The sequence below is a fragment of the Rattus norvegicus genome, chromosome 14 (genome assembly GCF_021556685.1).
Source record: "Rattus norvegicus strain SHRSP/BbbUtx chromosome 14, alternate assembly SHRSP_T2T, whole genome shotgun sequence".
Taxonomy (NCBI): Eukaryota; Metazoa; Chordata; class Mammalia; order Rodentia; family Muridae; genus Rattus; species Rattus norvegicus.
In genome coordinates, this window is record NC_141547.1 from 76728959 (window position 1) to 76753697 (window position 24739).

Consider the following 24739-nt stretch of genomic DNA (forward strand, 5'->3'; position numbering starts at 1 on the left):
TCTCGGCACTTGAGCTCCTTTGTTTGTAATGATGCTGCATTGCTGTGTCAAGTTCTGTCCCTAGCAATTAAATCATTGGATCTTAGGGCTCAGGATGGACAGACCCTTCAGCAGGAGAATTTTGCTTTAAACATGGGGAAACTGGAACCCAGAGGGTACCTTTCCCAAAACCAGTGGCCTGCTAACAACAGAGCTGGAGCCAGAACTCAGGAGGGAGTGCGTTCTCTGTGCCCTGCATCCCCAGTCAATTGCGAATTCTTAGGTTTGTAACCTATTAGAGGCATGCCTGCCATGCTTGCGCTCACGCTGTCACCTGTTTTGGGTACCCACTGGAAGCTGCCTCTGCATGATGACCTCTTACATGTTGCTGGCTTCCTGGAACAGGCTGTCTCAGTACGTCACACCAAGTCTTCCAATCCTACTTTGTCTCACGTTTTCACAAGACCCAGGAAGATCACCCAGCCTAGAAAGGGTGGATAATCCACCCTCTACCATTAGGCAAGGAAAAGTGTCACAGCTGGTAGCCAAGCAGTCCCTTGGGCCAGTCTGCCCTGTAGTGTAACCAGGGCCATCAGCACCACCTATGTCCTTATGCATTTTTTGCAGTCACACTCAAATCTTTAGTGCCCATGTCTGTATTTCCATTCCCACAGGGCTTGTATACTGAGCTCCCACGGAAATGATGATGGTCACTTGGAAGGATTCTCTTTTATACGCTTTAGCCACACCTTATGCCAGTGCACCCGAGGTTTAGCATCCACACACCACCCCTGTAAGATGGGCCTCCTCTACCCTAGGATGGTACCCAGTAGCATCTGGGCAGTAGTTACTTGAACACTGGGGCACAGCCAGCTGACCTGCAGGTAGTCCGAGCCTCGGCTACTGATGCAGGAAAGACAAAATACAAAATGAGCGTTTGACTCATATTCTGTGGGTAGTAAGTGCCACATGAACCATGCTGTTCTCTGAACGTGGTGCTCCATAGTCATTGCAGAAGCCCACCTCAAAGAGGCTGCTCCAGGAGCAGTCAGTAGTGCTAGTTAGAGCACATCACACAATCTGTGATTGTTCTAGTCAAAAGTGTTTTACCCTTGTTCTTGTCTCCTAGGAGTTTACATAGAGATGTCTACCTTGGCAATGGGATCCAAGTTTAAACCTGAAATTCATTTGTTTCATGTGTACCCTACAGTTTAGAGGTTATAGTACTATACAGTGTTTCTTGTGTGTCTGTGTTCAGACTGCAACTGCCACATGTCATAGACCTTCCTGGCCTATCGTGGCATTGTATCAATACTCAGACACTTCAGTTTTAGACTTTTACACATTAGGCATCTCAGCTGTCATGGCCATCATAGACAAGTGAGTCTTCCTATCCAGTACATTGGCTTTGCATGCATTCTTAAAAGAAGGTTGTGCTGTTTATTGCTTTGGTCCTTTGGCTAGTAGCCAGGCTTACCCTCTGGCTCAGACTGCCTTAGCTCACTGAAATCCCAAGCTTGGCCATCCAAAAGGAAAACCTCCTGTCCTTTCTGCAGTATCCTCTGCCTGTGCGAAGGGCAGCCGTGGCTCCCTAGAGCTGTAGGTGCTACCATCCTGATGTCTGGTTTCTCCTTAATCACACCCCACATTACTGGGATTCAGAGACAGGAGAGAATGACTCCTTCTCTGGAAAAGGCCACACAAATCAGGTGTCCAGGATGACTGTGGACGAGTCTGGGCAGTTGGTCAGCTGCAGCATGGACGACACAGTGCGGTATACTAACCTCACACTGAGGGACTACAGGTAAGTCCTGCCTGAGGAAGCTAGCATGGATCTGGAGAGGCCCAGCATGAGCCACAGGTACCTGTGAAGGTTCCAGGTCAAGGGTGGTTCCTGTCTGCCCTTTCTCTTTGTTCTGTACATCATTCAGGTGCTAAACCCAGCATGTTGAGCAACAGGGCTCTAGTAACTAGGCTTACATGTGTAGACCGTGCCCCAAAGCAGACTGCAGCCCCACGAGTCATTAACTTATCTGCTCTCCTATGTATCTTTCTGTCAGTAGAAGCAGGGGCAGTGGAGCTTAGGTTGTTTAAAGTCAGGTGACACTGAAAGGCTCATGACATGCCAGGTACTGGGTGTGAGGACCAAGCTCCTTTTAGGGTATAAGTGGGCATGTGACACTGAATCAGAGGTATCCATCCACAATGATGATAGGTGCGAGCAGATAAGAACTAGAGCCAGCCCAGAAGCAGACTCACCAACCTTCGCAAGACCTCTCTACACTAACTGACAAATAGCCCTGCTCTCTACTCCTATCCATCATGTAGTCCTGATGACTCCCATCATGGCCTTTCTTGACTTGAATCCTGTTAGGAATGTGTCTGGCCTGGAGAATGATGGGATCTTGGGGGATATCTTTATGAGCCCCTCACCCCAGACATGGATCTGACTGGCAGCAGACCTGTGTATGTGTCCTCTGTGTTCTGACCAGTGACCGCTGGGCATCTAAGAATGAAGGTGCCCCAGAATGCAAGGCCCCCAGCTGTGTGCTTTCTGTTGACTTGTGACATCACTTGTGAAAGTTGTCCAGTTTTCAGCCTGTACCTACCAGGGTCAGGAGGGCTTGGGTACCCTGGAGGCCAGCCATGGCTTAGCCTAGTTCTGTGTTAGCTTGCCAGTTAACATTTTCAAGAAAGATGTTGCTAGAAATTATTCTAGATGAGCTTTGATAACATTTGTCTAATAGAAGGGGGAACTGGGGTCTTCATTAAAGGTATTGGAGTTCCAGTTCCCCTCTTGGGAAGAGTGGCTGTGATCCTCAGAAGATCCTCAGTCCTGTATGTACTTAGAAAGTTGCAGATGGGTGGGAGATGGTACGGATGCATTTAGCATAGGTGACAGGAAGAGCTGCCAGCTCCTCTAACCTCTACTTCTTGCTGTCACCTTTTCCCTACTGCGGTCTCCCTTCATGATGAAAAGACTCAGTCCCTCTTGTCACTCATAGTTCAGCAGGTTGCCCTTCAGGAGAGGTTACAGTAGGATTTTCTGCCAAGTGGTTGCAGTGTCTGCAGTGTGTGTATTGATACACACTGAGCTACTTGAATATGGAAGTAACCTGCCCGTCCTTCCCTTCTCCCCACCCCCCAACAGTGGACAAGGCGTTGTGAAACTGGATGTTCAGCCAAAGTGTGTAGCTGTTGGCCCTGGGGGATATACCGTGGTCGTGTGCATTGGACAGGTATGGTTAGCTACATTTTGTCCAGAAGTAGTGGGATATGAGATGTAATAGTTTCTGAATTCCACCCATGTCCTGATTTCCTTTTTCTGATACTGTGATAAAACACAGACCAAAACTAACCTGGGGAGGAAAGGTTTATTTGGCTTTTAATCTAGGTCATAGTTCATGATTGAGGACCAGCAGGGCAGGAACTCAAAGCAGGAACCCTAGAGGACCGCTGCTCACTGGTCTATTAAAGGCTTATGCTCAGTAGTCTTTCTTACCTATCCTAGGACTGCTTAGGGATGCTATCACGCTCAAGGAATTGGGGCCTCCTGAGTCAATTAGCAGACAAGACAGTGCCCCACAGGCCAATCCAGTTAAAGCAATTCTTCAGTCGAGGTTATGTCTTCCAGGTGGCTCCTACACTATGTCAAGTTGACAGAACCTGTAGCCAGGATTTTGTGCTGCAGGCTCATGCGGCTGTGCCTGTGGCTTCTCAGAGTCACTGCTCTTAGGCACAGGAAAAGGGCAGAGCTGGATAAGGGTCTGAGGCTCTCAGCTATGTGCTTTAGTCATTATCCTTCTTATCTTAGCCTTTCCCTGGTGGAGCTGTATGATTTGAACCAATTCCTGACCCTCTCTTAGCTCTTGAGGCTGGTCAGGAAGATACAGTTGTCCTACTCCTTGCATAGCTTAGCTGTTGAATGGCACTGCCACATGAGGATAAGGTGAAGCCCAGGCCACGTTAGGTTCTAACGCTGAAGTCCCTGCATACTTTTTCCTTTAGAGTGGCTAGAACAGAGCCCTCAGCTCACATCTGTGCCTGACCTACTTTGTGTAAAATTCTGCTTCACCACGTCATCTCTGCAAACCCAAGCATCCCATCATGTGGCTAGGGCCAGCAACTGACTAGTGGTTCCAGTTGGCATGAGTAATAGACCCTGCTGAAGAAAGGGCCATTCAGGAGCTCCCTGCCCCTCCCTGAAAAGAGAGTGGATTCTGTGTCCCAGATAATCAGATGTTCCTGCCAAATAATTACTACACTCAGTCTGGGCCAGCCAGAGGGCACACAAAGGAATGTGCTGCATGCAGTCAGTACCCTGGGCAGGCTACTTCTCTGGCAGCTCTGCCAGCCTTGTATCAGCACCTGGCCCTGGTGGACAGTGTATGAGGACTTACGACTTTCTATGGCAAGGCCTCAGACAGACACCTTGTCTCCCCACTTACTTCAACTGAGGTCATTGTGGCTGTAAGCTGACCCTGTTCTTGAGGCTGATCTGAAGAATTAGCCAAGGTAGGTGAAAGCAGGGACTCAGACTACCTGCCATGCAGAAGGTAATGGCAAATTCCTCTACAGTGTCCTAGCAGTTCAGGGCACCAGCTCCCACACAGAAGGGTTTTCACCGACTGGTGATGTCAGCAATGCCAAAACCTTTCCTCCGACTGAGCAGGCACCCTGCCAATACCAGGCCTTTCTGGTCCCTTTTGTTCCCTCTCTTAGTGCCCTATGCATATGTATACACCATGTTACCTGCTGGTTGTCGAGGACAATCCAAGGTCTGTGTGTGACCTGGACTCCTAATCAGCCGGTAGCTTAGTCAAGATGAGTCCACCACATTTCTCTAGAGCCCTGACAGTGGACACAGGGAAGTATCTGTCACTCAGCTAAATATGGCTGGCCCCAGCATGGCCGAGAGTGGTGTAGCCTTCTCCACACACACAGTTCCTACTTTTATTTTAAAGCAGCGTAGAACTTGCCGGTTGTCTCAGAGTAGTAGTGAGTCAAGTCCTTTCCTGGTGATTCTATCCCTTACCCTTCAGAGACCAGCACTTCACATGGTTCCGTCACTGAACATTTTCTCAAGTTCTGGCCATCAACTAACAGTAGCATAGTCCTGATGGGGAGGAAGGTAGTGCCTCCATCAAAAGGTTGAGACTGACCAAGGTTGTGGCTTAGAGCCAAGAGCCACTAACCAGAACTCGGTTTTCCTGCTGATGATCAGTGTCTCAAGGGTCCACTGATTTGACTACATCTTCCATGTCACAGATTGTCCTTCTGAAGGACCAGAAGAAATGCTTCAGCATCGACAACCCTGGCTACGAGCCTGAAGTTGTTGCTGTGCACCCTGGTGGGGACACAGTAGCTGTTGGTGGCTCGGTAAGGCCCTTTTCTTTATCCAGCGACCTTGGCATCTGATCTGGGGCTCAGAGAAGGCCAAGGCATTCAGTATATGCCAGACTCCCAAAGAAGTAAGCTCGAATGCTATGAAAGGATGGGCTTGCCAACAAGAGCAAGCAAAGAAGGCAAGGCTTCCTTCTCCCAGGTCCTCTATATAGGCTGCCAGTAGGAGGTGTGGCCAGATTAAAGGTGCATGTTCCTACCTCAGTGATCCATGTTAAAAGCAGATCTTCTCTCTCCAAGTGATTTAATTAAGAGGGGGGAGGAGAACCTCAGAGGTGTACCTGTCTGGATTTTAGTCAAGTGACAACCAAGAATAGCCATCACACAAGGTATACCTGGCACATGGTGACAAGAAGCTCGTATGATGCAGCTTGCCCTGTACAAGTGATATCGCTAGAGGCTGGGAAGCTGTTTGTGCACTTTTCTCCAGGTTGACCTTTCGAGGAATCAAGACCACTATCTATGGGGCCCCCTTAGCCAGACAACACCCAGAATGAGACTGGGAGCCCTGGGGTCCAGTCATTTCTGAGGAAGAGGCTGAGGTGAAGCACTTAAGGGGGTCTGTGGAGAGGAGTCAGCCATTTCTTGGCAGGTAGAGCCCAGGGCACACACTGCCTACTGAGCTGTGGCAGAGCATTTCTTTACTGAAAGGCTGACTTTCTCCTACGTAAGGGCTCATGATATTTATGTTAAGAGTGACTGCTTTCTGTCTGCCTACAGGATGGCAATGTGCGTGTGTACTCCATCCTGGGTGCCACACTAAAGGATGAAGGCAAACTCCTAGAGGCCAAGGGGCCAGTGACAGACTTGGCCTACTCTCATGACGGTGCCTTCCTGGCTGTGTGTGATGCCAGCAAGGTGGTCACAGTGTTCAGTGTAGCTGATGGCTATTCGGTGAGTAGGGTGCAGACCTCTCCATCCTATCCTGGAGGGCGTGGGGGAGTACTCTAGCCAGAGGGTCTTGGGCTTTGCCTTCCTCAGCCATGTCTTCATCTTCATGAATGGCAGGCACCTGGTGGGGCTCTTGAGAGGATGCTGTGAGCCGGGGGTAGTGATCAGGTAGTGGGGCTGCTCCTTGTTTCTTCCCGGGCTGGCTGGGAGGACACATGGTGCTCTGGCCTCAGCTCTGATACTAACGCATTTGTTTTCTTTCTGTACCAGGAGAATAATGTTTTTTATGGACACCATGCAAAAATTGTGTGCCTGGCCTGGTCACCAGATAATGAACACTTTGCCTCTGGCGGCATGGACATGATGGTATATGTGTGGACACTGAGTGACCCAGAGACCAAAGTCAAGATTCAAGGTAACTCCCACCCTTGGGTCTCAGACCCGGGCTGTGTGGGCTTCACCAGAAATAGTACCCTGTTCATGGTGACCCTGGGGTCTGTGCTTTAGGAAGTGACCCGATGAGATGTGGCTCCATTCTTCCCTCCAGCACACAGCAGGCACTCTGCTGGCCCGCAGAGGAGTCCTGAGACATTCATTCCAGTAAGAGCCCTTGATCTCCAAATGGAGGACATACATGAGGGAAAGAAAGCTTTGACATGTTTTCCTTTCCACCCCATCTGTGCCTTACCCACAGCCATGTAGAAGGGTAATTGGAACCATGCTTCTCCAAGGAGACAGGGTTTTTAACCTGATTATCCAGCGTCTTCCCACTGCTCCTGCTGATCGCTCCATGTTAGGGTCCTGAGTGAGTGCCATTTTTGTACTGTCCCCATGGTCTACCTGCTCCTCAGATGATAGCCTTGTGTTCACTGGGACACAACGTTATCCCGAGACCACCTCCATCAGCTACAAGTCAGGCAGGCCCACTGTCCAGGAAAGGCAGACCAGGAGGAAGAGCCCTGAAATAGCTTCCAAGGAGCCATTTTGGTTTATAAGGGAATCTAGAAAATTCACAAATGAAATGGATCAGGAAGGTAATGTGTCAGGGTGAGTAGTGTATAGAATGGACATAGCATCAGTCTGCTGTGCTCAGACTCCCAATTGAAGGTCCTTGGAGCTGGCCTTGCTGTGGAGAGAGTGCTGCACTTAGAGTTCTAAGACCAGGATGGCTTGACCTCCTTCTGGAGATACGTCTGCCACACTTGAATGGGGCTGCTGAACCAGGCTGGGAGCCACCTAGGTATAAGGAACAGGGATCCTATAGGGGGACCTCTTTCCTGGAACTTAGAGGCCCCTTAGAACTTTGAGAAGTTTGAGCTGAATGAACCACAGAGGTGCCACTCTCATGGCTGGAGTCAAGAATAATACAGGTGAGATGGCAGTTGGACCAGACAGGTCTTCAATACATTTCTTAACACTCAAGTGCCATATGTGACACTAGGAGCAGGACCTTCTCAGACATCAAAATCTAAAGATCTCAAGTCCTCCATGAGAAATGGCCTAGCAACATAAAATGTACCCATTGATACACTTCAAACCATTGTTAGTGTCAGCTAACAGTGTTTAGCATAGCAGTGTACACAGCATACAGGCACTGGTCATATTCTAGTGTTTAAAGCGTAGCTGTTTTGTCTGTGTTGAGTACAGCCAGAGCCATTGTGAAGCTGGCTGGTTTCCCTGCTTGTCTGGTTCGGCTCTAAGTGCAGCTCCTGTGGACCCGTGTTCCATCCTGTCTGACTGGTGATGTGCATGATCACCCTGACCGTGAGAGCGGAATCACTGGTGTAGGTGGTCAGAAGCCAGGAGGTACTGCTGGCTCACCTGCTCTTGCGTCTGATCTCAGACTTGTCCTTGTGAAAATGGAACTGTCACTGTGGTAGTTTCTGATTCTGGCTTTGGCCCAGTGGCTCTCTCTTCTTAAATATAGGTAGAGGCAAAATGGGACCATTTCTTCAAATTCTACTCTTTTCCCAGATGCCCACCGGCTGCACCACGTCAGCAGTCTGGCCTGGCTGGACGAACACACACTGGTCACCACCTCCCATGACGCCTCTGTGAAGGAGTGGACAATCACCTACTGAGGACACCGCTCACCCCACGGACCGAATCAGGGACTAGAGTTAACTGCCTCGGAGCACCCTTCTCTTAACTATTTCTGTAACGCTCCCCTTCCTGCCTGCCCTGGGAGTGGGGAGGGCCTGCGAGTACCCTCCTCTCTTCAGGGTGTCCATGTCTGTACGCGTCCTTCTGAGAGCTTTAGACAGTAACAGTTTGCACACAAGAAATAAAGCGAGCACTAAAACAGCAGTGGAGCGAGCCTAAGAACTTACAGCCCACCAGACCGTGAGCGGGGAGCATTCCAGAGGCAGCAGCCTCCAAGCACAGCCCAAGCCCCTGCGGCTCTGCAGCTTACCAGGGCTGGGTAGGGAGCAGGCCACGGCTCCCCTTTCTCATGCAGGATGCAGTGCACTGGGGAGGAGCAGCCGCTGTGCAGAGCTGTCAGCATTCTGTGTAGAGCAGGTCTGTTCCTCTGTAAGTCATGTTACACGGCTGCCTCCCTGGAGCTATCCCCGATCCCACGGGGACATGTGAACCTTGATCTCATTGTCAGATTTTGTGCTTGATTTTTAAGAATGGAATCATGAGAATTTTTTTTTTTTTTAACGTATCTTGACTGTTGTCTGTCTTGTTCCTGACCTGGCGCGCTGACAGTGCTTGTCCAGACAAGTAGAGCCCTGGTTAGCCAGACTGAGGTGTCCTGGTCATGTGATTACCACGCTTCAATGTTTCCCTGTCTCTTCCCAACTCTGGCCCCAAGAGCAAGATTAAGGACAAGATGATGTTGCTGTAATTTGTCATGTTTTTACCTTTTTTTTCTTTTTCAGTGCAGAAATTAAAGTAAGTATAAAGCACCGTGATTGGCAGTTTCTTTGCGTGTGTCGGAATCACTGGTAAATGTTGGCTGAGAACAATCCCTCCCCTTGCACTTGTGAAAACACTTTGAACGCTTTAAGAGTAATTAGACTGAGAAATAATTAAATATCTTTTCTCTTGATTGTGGATCACTGGCTCTGTGTGGCGGTGCGTGTGGGAGGATGGGGGACTTGGGCCCACCAGCCAGCTTCTCTGGTGGGGTCTTTATGAAGCCACATTGTAGCCATCACATGGAAGGACAGCCCAAGAGAAACCAAGACTCCTAGTGCTGTTCCCATCCCTGCTTCCAGACCCCACATGGCCTGGCCCACCCACTTTCTTAGAGGCCGGTTTCATTTGTAACTGAGCACTGGGCCTGAGGCTGTCCCCATCCTGTCTCCCCCTCCTGCCAGGAACTGGGTCTAGGTGTTGGAGAAAACTTCTCCTGCACCCAAAACAACTCAAAGCACTGTTCTTTGGTGTAGGTTTTAGTCCCCATACGAACCTTTTCTCTCTGGTTCTTGATGTTGATTCTGCCATTAATCTGCAAAAGGATGGCAGAAGTCAAGAAAATTAAATTACACTTTGAAATGCAAGCTACAGAACAAGGTCAGAAACATGGCATTGAGAAGGGATGCTTTCCTATCAAGGAGTCAGTGGGTGGATGAACGCAGGTGGCACTTGAGGGAGGGGAGCCTGTCTTGTCCTCAGAGCTGACAGTGGGATCCATTGGCTCCAGAGTAGAATGCTCCCTGGGAGAATTCAATGAAAAGTTATGTTTTTTGTTTTTTAAAACAAGCTGTATTTATGTGTGTGAGTATAAGTGATATTTGGAAGCCAGAAGCTTTGAGCGAGGGCTGCTTTCCTGAACCTGGGGTGCGTGTTCTCAGACCGCAAGCCCCAGCAAACCCGTCTGACTCCCTTGGTGCTGGAGGCATAGGCATAAAGGAGACGCCTAGATTGTTCTCTAAGTGCTAGGACCTGAATTCTCATCCTCATGATTATACAGTAAGTACCTTTAACCACCGAGGCATCTCTGCAGCCCCCAAATGTGTCCCTAAGAAAGACAAACGGTGACAGCAGTGGCATTTGACTGTATTCATAATTAATCTCAAATCCAAGCTGGCAGGAGACAGCTATACCAAACCAGGGGCCACGTGGATATGCTTGCTGCCTGGCAGGATTTTTCCTTCATAAAAATAGTATAATTTTTAAACTACAAGAATAGGAACGGAGCTGGAGAGATGACTGAGGGATTAAGAGCACCGACTGCTCTTCCAGGTCCTGAGTTGAATTCCCAGCAGTCACATGGTGGCTCACAACCATCTGTAATGGGATCCTCTTCTGGTGTGTCTGAAGACAACTGCAGTGTACTCACATACATGAAATAAATAAATCTTTAAAAAAAAAAAAACACGTTGCAGGATAATACCTATAAACCTCTGAGGCATGATAGTGTGGCTTCATTTCTTTGGTGACTTTTCAAAAAGAATTAAAGATGGCCCACACCTATGATCTTTGCTATTTCAACAAGAGAGATCTGTATGTACTGTCAAGGGAGCACGAACTGTCATGGTGAAAGCCCAATTTGTCATTACTGGTGGCCACACACCTGAGAACCCAGTTGCAGTCACTGATTTCTTGGAGAGGCATTCACAGTAATGGATGGGACCTGTCCTCATCTTCTTAGGGCCAGAATGATAGCTCTGTGCCAGTCACCTGCATTTGAAACAGCAAAGATCTGAGGAGAAACACACCACACACAAGAAACACCACACACATACCACACAAGAAACACACACACATACTACACACACACACACCCCTCAAGAAACACATACATCACACACACCACACACAAGAAGCACACAACACACACACCCCTCAAACACACAAACACATCACACACCACATACACACACACCCCTCAGGCTACACAGAATCAGCATAGCTTGTCCACCAGCCAGGCTCATCAGCTGGCTTTAGGCACCGTGGATGCCTGTCTCTGAGGGAGTGAGTGTGTTTAGTTTTCTCCAGTGCAGTCTTACTGAATATACTAACCATACCTAAGGATGGGTAGGTCTCATGCCCAGCAGTAGCTGGTCAACACAAATTCATGGGTATTAGGGGCGAGTTTTGGTTTGGCTTTGTCTGGCCAAAACAAACACATTGGTATTTTGAGTTTTTTTGTTTTGTTTTTAATAGCCTTACAGGTCTTTTGCTTGTGGATTATGGTTTCCAGTTTTGTGTATATGGGATGAGAGAGAGAGCAGGTATATGTTTCTCATGCTTTGCGCGCGCGCGCGTGTGTGTGTGTGTGTGTGTGTGTGTGTGTGTGTGTGTGTTGTGTGTGTGGTTTGTTTTCATTTATTTTTGCCTTTTTTTTTTTTCACTAAGGAAAAGGAAGGCTTTGAGTTGTGTGTGTAGGTGGGGAGAATCCGGGAGAAGTGGGAGGAGAAACCATGACCAGAATATATTGTATGAAAACAATGTACTTTCAATTTAAAAGTTAATTGCTCAATTAAAAGGAAATCTGAATTAAAAACTAAGTGTTCGGACTCTTTTTCGGGGGGGTTACACTATGTTAGATGCTAAGGCGAAAAGGCCCAATTCAGGAGATGGTTGACTCCTGTGGGCTCAGGGATACAGCCTGTCCCCACCCAGCACTGCCCTTCCAGAGCAGTGTCCTGTACAGCAGGCATTGGTCAGCAAGCAGAATACACTGATTTCTGATGCTAAGATGGAGCCCAGGGTGTCCCCTGCTGGGCCAGTGCTCTCCCACTGAGCTACACCCCCAGCCCCGTCCCAGGGTCAAAAGAATCAATACTAGCCTTACTAAGCGGCCCCTTGGGCTGGAGAGAAGGCTCAGCAATTAAGAGCACTGACTGCTCTTCCAGAGGTCCTGAGTTCAATTCCCAGCAACCACATGGTGGCTCACAACCATCTGTAATGGGATCCGATGCCCTCTTCTGGTGTGTCTGAAGACAGCGGCAGTGTACTTACATACATAAAATAAATAAATCTTAAAAAAAAAAAAAGCAACCTTCTTACAGGTATGTTAGAACAGAACTGCTTTTTTTTTCTTCATAGACTTGCTATGTAGCTAAGGCTAGCCCTGACACCCTGCCCCTCCTGCCTCCACCTCCCAAATGCTGGGATAGGCAGCTTTCAGTACTTGGCTTTTGTAGTGTATACGTGCAAACTGAACATGAGATTGAAGCAGAAACCAAGCTTGTCTTTGAGAAGCAGACGCTGCACTGACACAGTGCTGGTGCTGGTGCTGGTGATGGTGATGGTGATGGTGGTGGCGTGGTACAGCAGTGGTGACTAGACAACTACTTCTCCACGGATCTTTTGGAGTTACTATTGTGTGATATGAAGTGGCTTTCCTCAGCAAGTCACTTGCTCCTATTATGGACCTGGAGGTGGGTGGGCTTTGAAATGTAGACCCTCTTTAAAGACCCTAAGAAGTTGTGATAATGGGATGTGCCACTGAAGACATAGCAAAACTACATGAGTGTATTTAAAGAAGTCGGTAGACCCAGCATTCATCAGACCACACTTACCAGAAAAACACCCCCTAAAATGGCATTGTTTTACATTTTAGAAAATCTCTCTAATGTGTAATACATTGTTTTTGTTAAAGCAAGTGAAAATCTGGTCTCAGTAGAAGAGGGCAAGGATTTGATCCGTTCTGCAGAGAGCTCTGGGCCTTCATCTTGGACACTTGTCCCCAAAGTAGACCAGTGAGAAGCCAGACATTAATTGTCTCGAGCGATCTGAAACCACAGCCACTGACTTCCTATCTTCTGTTAAGTTGAAACCCAGCTTGGATTTTCCTTGTATCCATTTACCAGTTTGAAACATTATTTGGGATATGATTCATTCATTTTAAGCATCTATCAAAGAGTCCCAACCTCTCAAGTCACCATGAATGTCACCTATTGGCCCATTATTTAAGAGTTGTTCCAACTCCAAGTAGCTATTCCAGGTTTTAGGTCTCAGCTCCTATAATCTCCAGTCTGGTTTGCATTGTTTAGTCTCGGAAGAGGTGGCATGTGGTCTCTAGAGAGAGAGAGAGAGAGAGAGAGAGAGAGAGAGAGAATCCACTCCCATGTTATAGGAGGCCTTAGTTCTGTGAACATACTTTCAGAGAGTCAAAGGGGAGTCTGGGAAAAACACCCTACATGGTAACCCCATGCCCAGCCTGTTTACTCCAGAAGAGGAGGCAAGGAGAGCAACCAGCCTCCCATTCACAGCAAATTGAATCACTGCTGTACAATGTATTAAGGAACTTTTTGTTTCTGGCATGTAGGTTAACAGTCTATTTGGATGGCAAGGTAGTTTGTTTGTTTGTTTTTTTTAAAATCTTTGTGGCTAGAGAGATGGCTCAGAGGTTAAGAGTACTGACTGCTATTCCAGAGGTCCTGAGTTCAATTCCCAGCAACCACATGGTGGCTCACAACCATCTGTAATGAGATCAGATGCCCTCTTCTGGTGTGTCTGAAGACCACCAGAATATACTTATATATATACTTATATATACTATATACTTATATATACTTATATATACTAAGTAAATCTTGCGGGTTGGGGATTTAGCTCAGTGGGTTGGGGATTTAGCTCAGTGGTAGAGCGCTTGCCTAGCAAGTGCAAGGCCCTGGGTTTGGTCCCCAGCTCCGAAAAAAAGAAAAAAGAAAAAAAAAAAAGAAAGAGAGAAAAAAAAATCTTTATCAGTTGCATGCCATCTTCAATGAGCAAGATTTCTCAATACTCTGCAACTCAGGCAAAGCAGACAGTTGATGACTAGTGGGCATGCAGCTAGGAAGATGGATATAAAGCGGTGACAGCTGTGCCACAAGCCTGACAGAAAGCCACAGGTGCCCACCATACTACCTTGGTCCGATCTGCAGCTCAAATGTGGGTTTTCCCAACAGCCACTTGGCTAACACTGAGCATATATTTCAGCTTTGAGGAGCTTATTTTTAACTAATAAATATCCTACCCAATTAGAATTCTAGGTCTGATTTTTTTCTTTTTTAAATCGGATATTTTATTTATTTACATTTCAAATGTTATCTCCTTTCCCAGTTTCCCCTCTGCAAATCCCCTATCCTACCCCCACTTACTCTGCTTCTATGAGGTGCTCCCCCACCCACCCACCCCTGCCTCACTGCCCTGGCATTCCCCTACACCAGGGCATCGAGCCTTCCCAGGACCAAGGGCTTCCCCTCCCATTGATGCCAGATAAGGCCTCTTCAGTTCCTCAGTCCTTCCCCTAACTCCTCCATTGAGGTCCCTGTGATCAGTCTGATGGTTGGCTTCGGGCATCCACATCTGTATTGGTCAGGATCTGACAGAGCCTCTCAGGAAACGTCAGGCTCCTGTCAGCAAGCGCTCCTTGGCATCAGCAATAGTGTCTGGGTTTGGTGTGTGCATGTGGGAATGGTTTTATATATAAAAGTTTTACAGAACAAAGTTTGACAACCACTGAATGAAACCAACTCTAAAAAGCAACATTTTGTTTCTATAGAATAAAACTCAACCGTAAATTCGCCCAATCATTTAGTTTCAGAAAGATGCAGAGGTTGCACCCAGCCCTACAGAGACTTGATGTGCCAGGGTGTGGAGAAACCCTGGGGGGACCCCCACCTGCTCAGAGGAGAAGGGGAGGGAGGATTGGGGAAGAGATGTGGGAGGTGGTGAGCAGGAGGGGTGCAGTGAGTGGGATGTAAAATGAGTAAGTAAAAAAAAAATCGAATTCCTTTAGTTCTTACTTTTTTTATAAATTATTCAAAAGGGAAAATTTCCTAAGAAGAAAACCAGGCTGTGACAGTGACTGTCTAGCATGAGACCCCACCTGATTCCATCACCAACACCATAAATAAACCCAGAGACAAGAGTGTAATCATTACTCTGGGTGAAAATTAAAGGTTGTTTCCCATAGTGGTGAGTCTACAATCCAGAAACAGAGGGCATGCTTTTGATCCTGATCTTGAGCCATAGTGGCCATGAAAAGCTTAGGCCCAGGCAAATTAGTACATACAGGCCTTTAATCCCAGGAGGCAGAGACAAACAGATCTCTGAGTTCAAGGCCAGCCTGGGACACAGCAAATTCTAGGTGAAGAAAAACTGTGTGCAGGCATGGTGGTACATACCTTTAATCCCAGCATTCGAGAGACAGAGCCATGCAGATCTCTGAGTTCAAGGTCAATCTACAGAGCAAGTTCCAGGACAGCCCAGCTTAGGCACTGAGGGAGTTGGAGAACAGGATGGTGGTAGAATGGGGGTGGGGGCGGGTGGGATGGGAGATGTTCCAGTCGCAGCAAGCAGCAGAACTTGGTAGCTTCAGACATATGGCTCTGGCTTTTGAGTCAAGAATAGAAGGGCCACAAACAAATTCTCCACTGAAAATCTCTTCAGCCAGAACTGCACAGTTCAAACCACTCAACAACAAAGTCTTCCGTATTTCTACTAGGATAGCTCATTAAACTCCCACTTAATGCATTCCGCTGTTTTCCAGACCCTGTCTCAAAATCTACATTCCTCTAAATAAAACAATACCCCAGTCCCTGCTATCAACTTCTGTCTTACGGTTTTACTGTTGTGAACAGACACCATGACCAACGCAACTCTTCTAAGGACAACATTTAATTGGGGCTGGCTTACAGGTTCAGAGATTCAGGTCATTATCATCAAGGTGGGAGGAGTATGGCAGCATCCAGGCAGGCATGGTGCAGGAGGAGCTGAGAGCTCTACATCTTCATCTGAAGAGCACTAGGAGAAGACTGGCTCCCACACGGTTAAGAGGAGGGTCTCATTGCTTAACCCCACTGTGACTCACTTCCTCCAACAAGACCACACCCACCTCACCGAGGCCACACCCACTATTATTGCCACTCCCTGGGCCAAGCATATTTAAATCACCACAACCACTTTCTAGGAGGGTCCTCCTCTTTATTCTTCAATTGCCATTTAGGCTACACATCCCCTGCCCTTCCTGGATCCTGAGGGGAGGAAGTAGGAGGCAGGAACAGCCTGGGGTGATGGAGACCTGAGGCAATGGGTGGGCACAGAGAGAAACAGACTTCTGGGGAGGCAGGCTTCATTGAATAGCTCATTTAATTGGGGAAAACAAAGGCTATTTAAACATCTAAGGAGTGGGTAGAGGCTTGGACAGGACTAGACCCCCACTGCTGCATCAGAATGGCTCCTCCTGGTTCTGTGACACTGACACAAGGCAAGGGTGCTTGAGCTCCAGATTGTGAGTCTCCAGCCACACATCCCCCATTCCAGACAAACATCTCAACAGTCTCAGGCACTTAGGAGTCTGAGAGCCATATTTCCACATGGTGTGATTTGAGGGGACAGGAAATGACCTTTAACCTTTATATTCACATGTTGACTCCTTTTGTTAAATAATAATAATATTTATTAATAATAATTATTAGTACTTAACAATACTTAATTAGTACTTAATAAGTATTAATAATAATTAGTTATTATTATTATTACTACTACTATTATATCCTCTCCCCAGTTCTCAGCTTCTCTTCCCTTGTCAATTCCTTTTGTTAATTTTTAAAATATTTATGTATCTTATGTATATGAATGCTCTATTTCCATGTAAGCCCACATGACAGAAGAGGGCATCAGATCCCATTGTAAGTGGTTTTGAGCCATCTATAATGCTGAGGATTGAACTCAGGACTTCTTGAAGAGTAGCCAGTGCTCTTAACCACTGAGCCATCTCTCCAGCCTACTTGTTCATTTTTTTTTTTTTTTAATGTCTAGAAGGCTTTATATTCTACAAACACCATAGACAGTCTCGGGAACTTAAGAGTCTGAGAGCCATATTTCCACTTGATTTGAGGAGACAGGAAATGACCTTTAACATTTATATTCACGTGTTGACTCCTTTTTGTTAATTTATTATGATTACTTTTTAAAATTCATTTGGCCGATATTGATTTAAGGGCAAGGATATTAATACTAAGGTCGGCTGCTACTGTCTACTAGAGACCACACCTCCTAAGACACTTAGGTGCATTTGAGTCTCAGGGGAATGACACCCAGTTATTTTTTAGCACAAGTATGTCCCATGGATTGTACACATAGCTACACTGTTCAGAAAAGACCAGGCGGCTCCAGGTGGCATGGGCATAGATTGTATTTCCGGAGTCACTGTTTCTGCTGTCTTTTTACCTGTGATAACCTGGCTTAGATGGCCTGCAGTTTATCACTTATATCCTTCAAGGTGTGGCTGTTACTCCCCAAATAACAGATGCTGCAGCTGGGAACAGTCTGCTGGGTAATTAATGTCTAAATAACCGAACTCCCGCAGAGCACAGTACAGAGCCTTGAAACCAGCTCTACCTGTCAGAATCCTCTGGGCAAGCCCTTACGATTCCAAAAGTAGAGCGAGGAGCACATGGAAGTAGACGCAGACAACACACTTCTTGGATGGGACAAGCAGCCACAGCAAACAGGTACCAGCTACGCAGGTTAGATGAACAATTACCGAGTGGATGGACCATTTGAAGGCCTGTGGGTAGTATGCAGAAGCCAGGCAAAGTGCAGCATTTATGGGTACCTTGAGGGAAGTCATCACTAGTGCTAGTGTGGAGTGTAATGGCGCAAGGGAGAGAGCTCGTAAGCAGGACAATGGGGGAGGGAGTTCTGCAGAGCCTCCCACTGACCAAACTGAACTGGCAGGAGCCTGGTTCACAGGGAACCCTAAGTTCCATGATAGGGGGACCCCCTTGGCAAAGACACGCCAGTGCACAGTAAGACAGAGCAACCCAGAACTTCTGCCGATGGAGGCAGACAGCCCCAGGCCCTGCTTCAGTACCACCATTTCTAGTTCATATGGTTCCATCCTCCATGGCTGTGTCTGTATTCTGGAAAGAATGGTGGTGTGCGGGTATCAGGGAGGGAAAACATCTTCTTGGAGTGATGGCTGAGTCCCTTAGATCTCACTAGCCAGAGTTGGGCCACTACAGGAGAGAGTGCCAATGCTAGGGACCTGGTGTCTGAACAGAACCAACAAAGTCAGTACATACTCAACCAATGTGGCCTCAGACTGAGGTGTGGGCACAAAAGGAACCCGATTTCACCAGCCCGTGAGCACGCAGAACCTGCCCCGTGGAAGAGAGAAGAGCACGCGTCCGAATGGTCTGAACGCATCTACCAACTAGTTGACACGTTCTTAATAGGAACCCAAGACATTGTCTCACTTGGGGCAGATTTTTCTGCTCTTGTGATATAATATCTAAAACTTTATTTTTAAAAGGTCTAAAATGTTATTTTTGACTGACAACTTGTTTAGATTAAGTAACGCCAAGGTGTTGTTAACCTCTGAGCTTGTCTGCCAGGGCATCACCAGAAGGACCCACAGAGAGTGAAAGGCTGGCCTGAAGGAAGGTGGCACTGTCCTTTGGACTAGATCTCTGAGTTAATACAAAGAGAGACAGGAAACAAATGAGCACTGGAATCCTCACGTTTCTGCTCCCTGATCCCTGAGAGGTTCCTCGTCCCATATGCTCTTGTCATGAACTGTTGTGGGCACAGTGGTCTTTGTACTCACAGAGAAGCACTCAGAGAGCCATGAATGTTAATCGTGGGTTAATCCTCAATAGGAGAGATAAACATCAGACACCTGCACCACATCCAGAAAGCTGAGTGTGATTTTGCTAATGACCTGGTGTCCTTGCTATCTGGGGAGGCAGATCTCACCCAGATTCCCCAGAATGGTTACTTCAGACTCACCCGACCTCTGACCCAGGTTGACGGTCAGTCTGCACCGGGTTTTCGTTCTTATCTCTTCCAAGTTCCCTTCCATATATGACCTCATCAGGGACCCCTCAGTGAACTCTACCACTGTGAAAAAACAGCAACCTATTTTTTTTTAAAGTTTTTAGACTTCTTTATCTTATTCCGTATGTATAAGTGTGTTGGGCATGTGTGTGTAGCATGTGTCTGGTGCTCAGGGAAGTTAGAAGACAGGATCTCCTGGAATGAGTTATAATTGGTTATGAATCATCATGTGGTGCTGAGAACAGAAGCAAGATCCTCTCTGCAAGAGCAGCAAATGCCCTCATCCCCGGGCCGTGTCTTAGCCCTCATACACCGGGAGCCAGAACGCAGCATTCTTCCCTTAAGGTGCGTCCATCAGTTTTTCCTCAGCAAATGAGAAAGTACCTGAACCACTTTCTCTCCATGATTCTCATCCATCTCAGGGTTTAAATCCTGGCCTTGGCACATTCCTGTTTGCTCCGGCTGACTCCTGAGAGCGGCTCCTTCAGTCTCTGCACTACTGGCCTTGTGGCCTCAATGGTGGGCTGAGACTTGGCCCCTGCAGGATGCTTAGCAGCCCCACCCTACCCTACCCCCCCCCCCGGCCTCCGAGCACCAGATGCCAGTAGCTCTCTTTGACTTAGAGATGGCACCGGAAATACCTCCCTGCATCGCTGATTGAAGAAGGAGCCCTTTTATTTCGAAAAAGCTAATGGTGCTGGCAGGAAACGGTGTCCCAAGCCTAATGACTGTAAAGAATTAGAAGTGGGACTTATTCATTCAGTCACCTATTTGGAGTTTACTAGGGGCCAGCGGGGTTGAAGGAGCAGAGGGCCAAGCCGTGAAAGATGTGAGAATGAGCAGCCGAAGGAGAAGCGGCTGGACAGTTTGCAAAAAATGGTGAAGGCAGAACAAGGGAGAAAGTGCAGACGCGCCTTCTAGGCTCCGCCCCACAGTTGCCTGGCAACGGCCAGGCGTGCTTGACTCACCATCAAAGGGGCTGCTTGCCCCCTCCTCTCTTGCTCTCTTACTCTCTTCCCCCCTCTGTCCCCTTTCTCCTCGCTCCCCTCCCACCTCTCCACTTGCTCATGGCCAGCCCTACTACTCTCTCTCTCTCTCTCTCTCTCTCTCTCTCTCTCTCTCTCTCTCTCTCTCCTCCCCATGCCCTAAATAAACTCTATTCTATACCGTCCTGTGACTGGTATCTCAGGGGGAAGGGAGGCCTCAGCATGGGCCCACAGAGTCACCCCCTTTCCCCACATCATACTGCACCTCCACCAAACATATCCCTGACTTCTTTTTCGTTTTTATAAAACACAACAGAAAGTGGAAGCAGAGGACACAGAGGTGAGGCTGAAGAAGCTTAGGCATCTGTATAACACTAGACAAGAGAAGTTCCTTATGGCTGGAACAGAGAACACGGCTGAGCCTTTGGGGGCCAGGGCCTCAGACACCCCAGGATAAGGAGCTGTAATAGTAGTCACCGTCAAGGGTAGAGGAATCTTGATACCCAGGCCTACCTAGGGACTGTGATTCCTCCTGTCTTCAAGAGTTAAGGAATCCAGAATTCTTAGCACCCAAACAAATGGGTACCATCCAAGGGCAAAGCAGGATCTCTAACACTAGAGGGCATCACCTGCTGCTTTCGCCTTTATTCATAGGAAGCCACAAAAGCTGCCAAAGCCCAGAGTCTCCTCACCGGTTCACTGTGTGGGGAAAGATAAAGACTGCAGGCAGACTGATAGGTGACAGAGGAGCAGCAACAGATGATTGTAGCCCAGTCGGTAAGCTGTGTACAGAAGATTCACCCTTCCCATGTCAGGAGGCATCTGCCCTCCTTAGGTCTCTATTGCTGTGATAACCAACACTGGTCAGAAGCAACTCAGGAAGAAAAGGACTTACAGGTTACATTGTCATCCAGGAAGTCAGAGCAGGAGCTCAAGGGAGGAACCTGGAGACAGGTACTGGAGCAGGGGCAGTGGAAGAACGCTGCTTACTGGCTTACTCCTCATGGCTTGTTCAACCTGCTTTCTTTTTTTTTTTTTTTTTCTTTTTTTCGGAGCTGGGGACTGAACCCAGGGCCTTGCGCTTGCTAGGCAAGTGCTCTACCACTGAGCTAAATCCCCAACCCCCAACCTGCTTTCTTATAGTACCCAGGGTCACCAGTCCTAACACCACCTCCAGTGCAAATAGAACCTAAGAGCAGGAGAAAGGCAGGTTTGCTTCCCACCTCTTGTCTCTGTCCTTTCTCCTCTCTTCCCTCCCTCTCCTCCTATTCTCTCTCTCTCTCTCTCTCTCTCTCTCTCTCTCTCTCTCTCTCTCTCTCTCCATTCCCCCTCCCACTCCCTCTTCCCAGATCTAGGACATTAATCTCAGATATGGGAGGTCCTGGTTTGGGGGACTTCAGAATTTACATTGGCCACACCTCCATCCCAGTCCACCACTTAAGCCTCAGACTGTTGGTGAACCTAGTATTCAGGATTGAAAGCTAACACTGATTTTTCTATTATTAGATTTCCCTAGGTCTCCGGTTTCCAGAACCTTCTTAGCCTCTGAGATCACAGAATCTACACTCCTGTCTTAGCTAATGTTTTATTGCTGTAAAAAGACACCACGACCACAGAAACATCTACTAAAGAAACATTTAATCAAGGCTGGTTTACAGGTTCAGAGGTGTAGTCCATTCATCATGGCACGAAGCACGGTGGTGTACAGTCAGATATGGGGCTGGAGAAGTAACTTGAAAGTTCTACTATATCCGGATCTTAGAGCATCAGAAAGAGAGAGCCACTGGGCCTGGCTTGAGCTTTTGAAAGCCCCAGTGACACACTTCCTCCGACAAGTCTACACCTACTCCAGCAATGCCACACTTCTAGTGCCTCCCCAGTGGTACCACTTCCTAATGGGGCCGTTCTTATTCAAACAATCACAATCCCATAATATCCGCCCTCACACACAACCACCACATCTTCTTGCTTATGCTTTTCTGGGGACCTCTGACTCAAACAAACGCTTAATGACATTATTAGACTCCCATATTTTTGGTGCACTTCAGTTACACTTAATTTATGTCTTATCTTTATGAGGCACTTTTCAAATGGCTCTTTTAGCTTAAGAAGCGATACAAATGGCCTGTTTCATTAATACTGTCAATACATAGAAAAATATCATGAGACCAAAACCTTAAGTTTTAACTTTTCTATCTTATTGCCAATTAATGAAAGCTTGAACTCACAGGACAGCCTCAATGTGGGTCTCCAAGGCTGTTGTTCTAAGGAACCTGGATTTCTAACAGATTTGACATCAAACTTGGTATCAGACAAGAAAGCGACATGACTGGCTGGGTTCTCTGCCACTTTTCACTCTGAGGAATACATAAATTTAATATGGGAATATTGGTGAGACCCGAATGAGGGGCCTCTCTCAGCTTTTGGAGAGTTCAGCCCTATGGGTTGGCTTTCAGGCTCTTTTCCTCAAAAAAAAAAAAAAAAAAAAAACCAACCAACAAACAAACAAACAAAAAACCCTGAAGGATGAGATTCATGAACTACAGAGGAAATGTTTAGAGAATTTTATTATAAATTATTGGTGGGAGGAGAGAGAGGGCATCATGGAACTGCTAGCTGCTTTTATAGGGCTATGGCAGAAACGGATGATACATGGAGATGACTGAGCTGGTCAGTCAGAGGTGCCCAGGGGCCTCCTCTCGTTTTCTGTCACATTTGCACCCACCTGCACACCACAGGGAGTGGTGCTTGTGTAGGAGACAATAAGAAACGACCAGATCTTTCTCCTGGTGCCCCAGCCTCAGAGCTACTGCTTTGGGGTCCTGTCTCTCGTTTTTATCAATGCAACAACCATCTCTCTAACAGAAATCACCCAAGGGCCTTCTGGGAAACCAATCTTTTCTGGTGCCATATACAGAGAATAGTTTATTGCTGTGTGAACTCCAAATAAAAAGGAAACTCTATATCCATTAAATAAATACACACACACACACACACACACACACACACACACACACACACACACACACACACGTCGTTGTAAAAATATAAAAATTAAAAGAATAGTTGTCTATTACCCCACTGGGTCCACACTGCAGTGTCCCAAGATATCTGCTAGACATCTTGGCGAAAACACATCCCAACTTCGAGGCGGCCCAGACCAGTCACCCCACACTCCATTACATTACTTAAATCTACACATTAAAGAACACACAACACAATAATCTTTGACCCAATTGATAAGATATAATTGCCCATTAAAACATACAAAGCCCGGTACCATCCATCCCTTAAGAACATTGATGACAACCTGTAAATACACAGAACAGAATCTTAACATCACCTGCCATGGCTTCTCCCCCCTCTCTCCGTCTCTGTCCTGTCTCTTCCTCTCTCTCCTAGTCTCCTCCTCCTCCTTCAAACTTCTCTCCCGCCCATCCTTCCTTCTCCTCCAATGACAGGCCTCCTTCTACCCTGTACCTGCCCCTCACCTGTACTTTACAAATTCAATGGGGAGAAGGTTCTGGTGAAGCCACCTGATTCCTGAGTATGTGACAGGGCAGCAGTCCTTGGGGCAGTGGAATTAGCATCAAAATACAGATAACTCCAGGGCAAACCACAACACACACACACACACACATACACACACACACACACACACACACACCACACACACACACCACACACACACACCACACACACACAAACTAGAAAAATATTTTCTTGTTGTTTGAGATCATATAAAACATTTCTACATGTACACATGTGCACACATGCTTCTGTGGCAAAGAAGATTGCATCAAATGAATGACTGCAGGCATCCCAGTGGATGTGCCAAAACCTGATAAAATGTAATTTTTGATTTGGTCAAATCATGACTTCTATGCACGTATGAGTAAAATACAAAGCGTTTAATAAGTATTAAATAATTAGGGGGCACTGCAGTGCTAAAACCAATCAAAAGGACATTTCAGAATTAGGCAGCTATGTAAGTTCAGGTATACATGTGTATATGCATGTGTTTCTATGTCTTCATATGTATATCTGTAGTGATAGATCTCTTAATAAAACTCCAGTCCCCAATTAAAAAGAAATCTACTCACTCATGGAGTAGTAAACCATTCCCCCTCTCTCCTGGGTCCGTCTTCCTTGAGGATCTGAGGATCTGGGTGCTGTATCTTTCACACAGGAATCTCTCGGGAATCTCTGAGCTTAAGCGGTCCAGAGAACAGAAAGGGGTGCTTAACTCTCTCTCAACTCCTGCTCCTAGGTCCTAGAGTCATCCTCTGTGCATCAGGCACTTCCCCGGCTTTGTGGGGTACCCTCATCTCTGAGGGCAGGGCCGATGTGATTTTTTTGTTTTACCAGTGAGGAATGTTTAAGAAAGGAGTTCTAGATCAGAAGTGGGGTATGTGCTGTGCTGGCGGGAGTCATGAGAACCCTAAAAGGAAGACCTGAGATCCAGCCTGGGGTTGAGGATAGGAAGGGAAGAAAAGCTCAACTTTTGGGTTTCAGTGCAATCCTGGTCATTCAGAGGATGCTGTAGCCTGCTCCTTGATCACCCATTCCCGACATTAGACTCCATGCTGAACTGAACTCTTCTTCCCTTCCTTGTCTGTTTTCTGAGGTCCCTGCTTGCATTGCTTTGCAGATGACAACAGAAAGCAGCTGTGACTGGACAGAGGTTGACCTGTTGTGGGACCTCAGGGCTCCTGGCAGGCCCTTCTTATGCACCTCAGCCAACAAGCAGC

At 47.2% G+C, this 24739-nt stretch overlaps 1 protein-coding gene across 2 annotated transcripts in view; it reads left to right on the forward strand.

Annotated features, from left to right (window-relative positions):
- Wdr1 (WD repeat domain 1) overlaps nucleotides 1–9333 on the forward strand; it is a 33798-nt gene extending 24465 nt beyond the window's left edge. Inside the window, exons 10-15 of one of the 2 annotated variants that reach the window (XM_087583820.1) lie at nucleotides 1632–1783; nucleotides 3131–3218; nucleotides 5248–5358; nucleotides 6103–6276; nucleotides 6544–6688; nucleotides 8248–9328. In XM_087583820.1, coding sequence (XP_087439946.1) covers nucleotides 1632–1783; nucleotides 3131–3218; nucleotides 5248–5358; nucleotides 6103–6276; nucleotides 6544–6688; nucleotides 8248–8354 — 777 coding nt within the window. In that variant the 3' untranslated portion in view covers nucleotides 8355–9328. Of the gene's footprint in view, nucleotides 1–1626; nucleotides 1784–3130; nucleotides 3219–5247; nucleotides 5359–6102; nucleotides 6277–6543; nucleotides 6689–8247 lie in introns of both variants that reach the window. The other variant, NM_001014135.1, reaches the window with a different exon arrangement.
- The last annotated feature ends 15406 nt before the right edge of the window (nucleotides 9334–24739 follow it).